The sequence below is a fragment of the Aplysia californica genome, unplaced genomic scaffold (assembly GCF_000002075.1).
Source record: "Aplysia californica isolate F4 #8 unplaced genomic scaffold, AplCal3.0 scaffold00047, whole genome shotgun sequence".
NCBI classification, from domain to species: Eukaryota; Metazoa; Mollusca; class Gastropoda; order Aplysiida; family Aplysiidae; genus Aplysia; species Aplysia californica.
Genome location: NW_004797317.1, coordinates 420,133 through 427,557, shown reverse-complemented (window position 1 = coordinate 427,557; position 7,425 = coordinate 420,133). Strand labels below are relative to the sequence as shown.

The 7,425-nt window shown below is 40.0% G+C and overlaps 1 protein-coding gene across 1 annotated transcript in view; it reads right to left on the bottom strand.

Moving 5' to 3' along the window:
• Positions 1 to 109: 109 nt before the first annotated feature.
• LOC101846058 overlaps positions 110 to 7,425 on the bottom strand; it is a gene marked incomplete at both ends in the record, with an annotated part of 12,461 nt that continues 5,145 nt past the window's right edge. Inside the window, 9 exon segments of the mRNA XM_013079293.1 lie at positions 110 to 268; positions 1,530 to 1,636; positions 2,191 to 2,385; positions 3,218 to 3,373; positions 3,838 to 4,002; positions 4,721 to 4,759; positions 5,209 to 5,400; positions 6,062 to 6,170; positions 6,668 to 6,876. Coding sequence (XP_012934747.1) covers positions 110 to 268; positions 1,530 to 1,636; positions 2,191 to 2,385; positions 3,218 to 3,373; positions 3,838 to 4,002; positions 4,721 to 4,759; positions 5,209 to 5,400; positions 6,062 to 6,170; positions 6,668 to 6,876 — 1,331 coding nt within the window.

Here is a 7,425-nt window from a genome sequence, read left to right as displayed (position 1 = left end):
TATTATTATTATTATCACTACTACTACTATTATTGTTATTATCTTTTTTGTTGTTGCTGTTGCTGCTGTTATTGTTGTTATTATTATTGATAAAATTACCGTGGTTGATTCAGCGCTACTTGTCTCCTCGATCATATCAAGCATCTTGCGAGCCAGGAACTGAATGTGCGTGCGAGGCATGTTCCGGGTGGACATCTTAGCTACCTGAGACACAAACGCCATCTTGCCTGCGTCAGAGAACTCCAGTTTTTCAAAATGGTCGGGTTTCCTGGAAAGGATTTGATTGAGAAACAAATTGATTATACGCGTAAGGTCAACTAGATTATGATAAATTAATCTACCGTTTCACTCCTTATTCTCCTCCCTATCTTAAAAAAACTATGAAGGGCCATGATATTGAAATAAATAAATAAATGAATAAATAAATAAATAGATTGATAGGTGGAATCGCTCAGAGATACTGCTCTTTGAATAACATTCTTTTACTATAACATTTAAGTATAGATTTATCACCAAAAAGCAAACATGTCAATGATTGAACTTTGCCGTAACTTGCGTCTGTCGTGTGGTGAATTGATTTTTCGTTGGAACAAGCAGAAAACTTTATTTTCGTGTGAGTTCGGAGTCGATGCCCGCCTACTGTGTTATCTAAATTGTGTCGATGGAAGCGTAAAAACACCTGCAAGAAAAAAGAAAATTTTCTCGAAGTCACACAGTAGAGATGTGACGTTTCAACTCAACTACATCTCGTACAGTATTGAAAACATGGAAAATGAGGCGTACGATCCGTGGCCAAAACAATTGTAAATTCAGTCGAAAATGCTCTAACTATGGCTGCCACCTGTATACGATAATCACCTGAACATACATCTAAATGTACTTCTAATTTCCTGCCTTGGGGTGTGTGGGGGGGTTTTTTTTTGGGGGGTTGGGATTAAAATTTTTTTTTTTTACTGTAGATGTGAATGAAGTCCACCTGTCTGAGACGACTACTTTTCTCCTCCACAATGTGCGGTCTCTAAGACAATTTCGACTGTATTTCGACCGGAAAAAGCGTGGCCAATAACTACTTTTCACCGAGAACACGGTAAAATCAAATTACTCCCTTCCCCCCTCCCCACCCCTCCACTCCTGTCTCATTCCCAATTTGTCGCCGGACAGCACGGCGGCCATAACACGGCAGGGGGCAGAGAAGGGGGGCAAAGGGGAAGGAGGAAGGGAGGCGGGGGAGGGGGGATATACTTTAATTTTAATTTTACATTGAACAGATGGCAGATGCTTCAGGGTGCCTTACAAACAATGCCATTGCGACGACAGTATGTTTTTACATACTTTATAAGGATCCATTTGTTGTTTCATTATGTGCATCCCTGCATTCTTCCCTGTACTCGTGAGTGTGTGCATAATAATTTCTTGATTGCACCGTGTTCTTAATACTCACAATTGCCCTTAAAGTGTTGTTGTATACAACGCCTGGCGTAAAGCTGTTACCTTAATGATGCTGGCGGTACTGTGTTTTCAATACTCACAGATAGGCTAGTACATGAGCGGCTTGCAATGCTTTAGTCTCGTCGATAAGGACCTCCTTGTTGTCAAGGTCACTGACCATGTTAAACTTACTGACCATTCCGTCAATCTGTGTAAAAGGAGTGGCCGGGAGTGGGGGTGGAGGGGTAGGGGGGACGATGTGTTTTATTACAAGAGTTCAGTTGTTACTATCAACGAGATGGCACGATGACAGGCTCATATAATAGTAATATGTTATGCAGTAGTATGTATGTATGTGTGTGTGGGTGGGGGGGGTATGTATGTGTGTTTGTTTGTGTTTTCGTTTGCACCTGTGTGCGTAAGTTTTATTTAAGTTGTTTGAACAAATGTCTAAGGAAGTTACTGAGGATCAGATGGACAGACAGGGTCACCAACGAGGAAGTATTAAGCAGAAAAAGACAGAGCCCAGTCAGAGATGAGGTGGGAAGAAGGCGGTGGTGATGGATTGGACACACTCTAAAGAAGTCAATCAGCTGCACAACGAGGAAAGTGTTGGATTGAAACCCACTGGGTAAAAGATGAATAAAAGAATGAATGAAAGAATGAATGAATGAAAGAATGAATGAATGAATGAATGAATGAATGAATGAATGAATGAATGAATGAATGAATGAATGAATGAATGAATAAAACCCTACTTACCTGTGCAGAAGTCAGCTCATCTTGGATGTCCTTGAGTTCCTCAACAAGGTCAAGGACATCGTCCTGGGAGTCTGCCATCTCGTCCAAGTGCTCAGGCAGCAGACCTCTGGCAACGTGACCCATGATAGCCAGGTCAGAAGGACGGAGTCTTTTGCCACCGTTCGCCATCTTATACTTCATGGCAAGAGCTGCAGCCTGTGGGAAAAGTCCCATTTTAATAAGTAGCCTCTACATTTTATTTTGGGTTCATTCGATTCACCTTTTAGTTTTCTCGTCTGAATTTTCCTCGGGCTTTCGGGAGGATTATGAAGAAGGCTTGCCGGAAAAGGGGTTATGTTGTTTTTTTTTAATGGATTTGATTTTGCACTAGGGCAGTACTACTATTTGTTTTTGTTGTTGTTTTTGTTGTTGTTGTAAAAGTTCTTTTTTTTACATTTGTATTGATAATATTGTTTACTGTCAATACAATACAAAGAAAGAAGAATCAACATAATCAGTGCTATGAGTCAGGCAATAAGTGAAAAACAGGAAACTGGTCTAATACATACATTTGTAATATATGTGTGTACATCTGTGTATGCGCACGGACGAGATGAAAAAACGCAAAAGTGGCGGTGAAGAAAGACAATAGACGATAGTGTGAGGTGGCAGAAAATACTAATAGGTTGACGGAAAAACAGAATTATAGGCAGAGACTTAAGGAGGGCAGACATAATATATATTTTCAACAGTAACAACAGTGAAAAAAACAAAACAACATTGTATAAGTTTTTAAAAAACAGAATTGTCAAGAGAAATCGACAAAAAAAGAAGAACAACACCAAAAATAAAACAAAAAACAGCGTCAACACACACACACACACACACACACACACACACACACACACGCGCACACACACACACACACACACACACACACACACACACACACACACACACACAAACACACACACACACACACACACACACACGCGCGCGCGCGCGCGCACGCACAAATCCCGACTGAGAAGAGGGGAAAATGACCTACCTGAGGCAGCCTCCAGTTGACCTTGGCCGAGTGAGCAATGGTGTCCTTGACCTCATCTTCTGTCAAGTCGTCGAGGTCATCCAGACTCAGCACCTCTGCAAAGTCGTCAGTTGCCAGGAAGTGGGGCGTGGTCCTGTTGCCTGCCGCCATCCTAGCCTGTGAAAGCAGAGATATTCGTTTATTTTGGGACAGGGTTTGCCACATTAGGAATCGTTAAACTTATATTATTTCACATTTTGTATTTACTTGCCCATTCATGAACCTACTTCATCGTGAGAATCTACCAGGTAAAAAGACGTTATTTTGTTCCACTCTCATGGTGAATGAACAGACAATAGACGTCTGGATTATTGGATCACTAACAGTTACAACAAATAAAATTACCAACAAAAGATGAAATAACTATTTGACAACAACAATATCGAAAAAGTAACCAATGATAATGATAACAACAACAACAACAACAACAACAACAACAACAACAACAACAACAATAATAATATTAACAAAATAAGCAACAACAACAATGATAATGATAATTCTAACTGCATGTGCAGTTACATGAAAAAAAAATGATGTGTGCATTAGCAACAACAGTAGTGGATTTTTTTTTTACTAACCTTGTAATTGATTATCTTTCTTTGAGCTTCCGTAAGGTCAAGGTCGTCCAGGTCATCCAGCACTTCATTCATGACGGAGTCGTGGATTGTCTCCAGGCGGTCTGTGCTCAAACCGCGGCTCAACTTGCCCAGATTTCGAATATCTGTGGCGCCAAAGTTCTGGATCTGTACCAAAAAGATCAATCGACGTGAATCATGCAGAGGAGATGTAACTGAATGAGAATATTCTGACGTAACTATTATCGGACCTATTGTGGAGGAGAGTATTGGCTGTATTAAACTACTGGCAGTCTTACACGATGTTTATAATGTTCAACACTTTGCAGTCACTTTGCGTAATAATATCACAGGTGAAAAATATCCGTTCCGGTCAACTGGTACAGTTCTGGGCCAGGCCCGAGAAGTCCGTTGCAGTCGCTCTCCTGGCTGGGTGACCAGATGGGGTGTTTTGTACTGCTGGCTGTGTGACTGTAAAGTGTTAAAAATATGCAAGAGTGGCCGTTTGTACAGGTGTTATCTTATTTATGTGTTTTGTCCACTGTTTCTCATTTTTTCACCGTGTTTGTCTAAATCATGGTAGAGAGATGCTGCGAAGTCTGATACCAAGAACGTCATTGGGGAAAAAGTTTGGGGAAGAAATGCTCTTCTCGTGTGCACACATACGCTCATACACATACCGTGCCAACCCACACATACACACAAACACACACACACACACACACACACACACATAGATACAAACACACAAACACACACACACACACACACACACATAGATACAAACACACAAACACACACACACACACACACACACACACACACACACACACACGCGCGCGCGCACATAATATAATACACAGACGGCATAAGAATTATTACTTACATCAAGGTCATCGAAGACATCCTCTAAGATTTCCTCTGCCTGAAAAAAGTTACAGAAAAACCCGTATTACATGTAAATTCTTCTTCTTCTTCTTCTTCTTCTTCTTCTTCTTCTTCTTCTTCTTCTTCTTCTTCTTCTTCTTCTTCTTCTTCTTCTTCTTCTTCCTCCTCCTCCTCCTCCTCCTCCTCCTCCTCCTCCTCCTCCTCCTCCTCCTCCTCCTCCTCCTCCTCCTCCTCCTCCTTCTCAACATCATCATCATCATCATCATCATCATCATCATCATCATCATCATCATCATCATCATCATCATCATCATCATCATCATCATCATCATCATCATCATCATCATAATAATTATCATCATTATTATTATTGTTATTATTATTATTATTATTATTACTACTACTACTACTATTTATTATTTTTTTATTATTATTATTATTATTATTATTGTTATTATTATTATTATTATTATCATTCCTTTTTACCTGGTCGTCATCGAACTCAACGTCCCGCAGAGACATCATGGCCCCCTGGATGGCCGTCTTGTTGAGCTGAGCGAGTCCACTGACCCCCATACCTCTCATGAGGTGACCCATGCCGGAGATGAGTTGTCCGGTCATCTGTGACGGTGGCGGGAACTGGGATGCCTGGGACAGGCGGGAGAACAGGGAGTGGGCCTGGGGAGAGATAGAGGGATTGCTTGTTTTAGTAGAGGTTTTACGGCGCTCGCAACTGCATAAGGTTATATGAACGCCAGAAGATTAGAGGTGTTACAAGAGAGTAACAAACATAAAAAAGAACAAGGGGAGATATGGAAAATAGATGTTTGATAGGAAAGAAGAAGGCCAACCACCCACAGATAGAGAGATAAAATAGCACTGGTTGTAGGACTGTTAGTGTTTGGGCAATGGGATAACCTCTATGTTTATGTGGTTTGGAAGATAGAAGGGAAGGGAAGGGGAGGAAAGGTCGCGGTTTGTGCGTTGGTATGTAAACGTATGTATATTATATATTTTTCTATTTGAATATCAAAACGACTTTGTCAGTTTGTGGTAGTTTTTACTTTTAAAAATGGTTGTTTTTGGTTTGTTTGTTTTTTCTTTGCTTTTGTTTTTCTGGGGCCTGTTTTATTTATTTATTTTTTAACAGGAGGTAAAGACAAGGCCCAAAAACAAACAAAACCCCAAGGAATTCTGTAAGAAAAACAGTATTGAGCGTAGCTTTGTTCTTTCAACGTAACAACAGTGGAAATGATAATTTTTTGTTTCAAAGAAATACTCAAAATGTATTATGTTTTAAAACGTTTTAGCCACTCCTGAATGAATTCAGTTCACTTACATCGTCGTCATCGAAGTCAAGGTCTCGGAAGTCAGCAAGGTTTTCCATAAGGTCGTCCGGTTCAATGCCACGGACAAAGTCAAGGTCGTCGTGCAAATATCGGAGGGCTCTGAAAAATATATATGTAAGGAGAAACTCATGGTGAACCATTTTGTTTCATTTCGATTTTTAAAAAAAATATGAACGAACAAGTATAAATAGGAAATAGTTCTTCGTTTCTAATTCTGTTACTGTGTATACATAGTATATATAAAAAAACCTTGATGCCCGTCCTTGCCTAATATGAAATTGTTAAATAACTCTTTATCTCCATATGAGGTTTGGGTTGGGGTTTTCTTCCAGTTTAACGTCAGGTAACAGTTTTTTTGCGATTTGATTTTGTAAAATAATATAACACTGTTTTCTCTTTCATTTATAAGAATCAGAAGATGTAAAAGGTAAGCCAATCTAACGTAAAAGGTTCAAAAGATTTCGAGTAAAAAAAAACAGAAAATGAAGATGGCATTCGCTTTTGCATTGTGTACAAGATTTCTGGAAATCCCCGAAATCTGGGTTAGCCCGCTTGTCCTTAAAAGAGACCCATTATTGTATTAAAGACGCACTGACCTGCCCAAGTTGGTTGGTTGAGCTCCCGCTTGTCTTAGAGAATGCTTCATCCTTCTGCCCAGAGCCAATCTCAAGCCATCATCGTCATCGTCGTCGTCGTCGTCATCATCACGTTTATTCAGCTTCATGACTTGTCCAGGGGTTACAGGACTATCATCGTCGTCATCGTCATAGTCATCAAGAATGTCGTCAGGATCAATTTCCAGCAGCTGAGATGAGGAAAGACAACAAAGATTTTTGTTCTTAGCCTATTTTTAATAATTCTGCTTTGATTTGGTGGGTAATAATGTAATGTACATGTAGTTGGTTTTATTAAAGATTTTTAATTAGAGTAAATGACGCAATATCAAGGATTTTCAACAATTACGATAAGCGAAAAACAATTACATGACAAAGAATAAAAAAAAGGATATATGCAAAAGTCAATAATGATGTGATTTTCTTACATTGAAACAATGCTGTTCCTGTATCATAGATGCTTGTGTGTATATGTATATGAGTGTGTGAGTGTGTGTGTGTGTGTGTGTGTGTGTGTGTGTGTATGTGTGTGTGTGTGTGTGTGTGTGTGTGTGTGTGTGTGTGAAAGTGTGTGTGTGCAAGAGAGAGAGGGGGGGGAGAGGCAGAGAGATATAGAGGAGAGGGGTAAAAAAGGTTCGAAGGTAGAGAGAGAGAGAGACAAAGAGAGAGAGAGAAAGAGAGAGAGAGAGAGAGAGAGAGAGAGAGAGAGAGCGAGAAAGAGCGAGAGAGAGAGTAAGAGT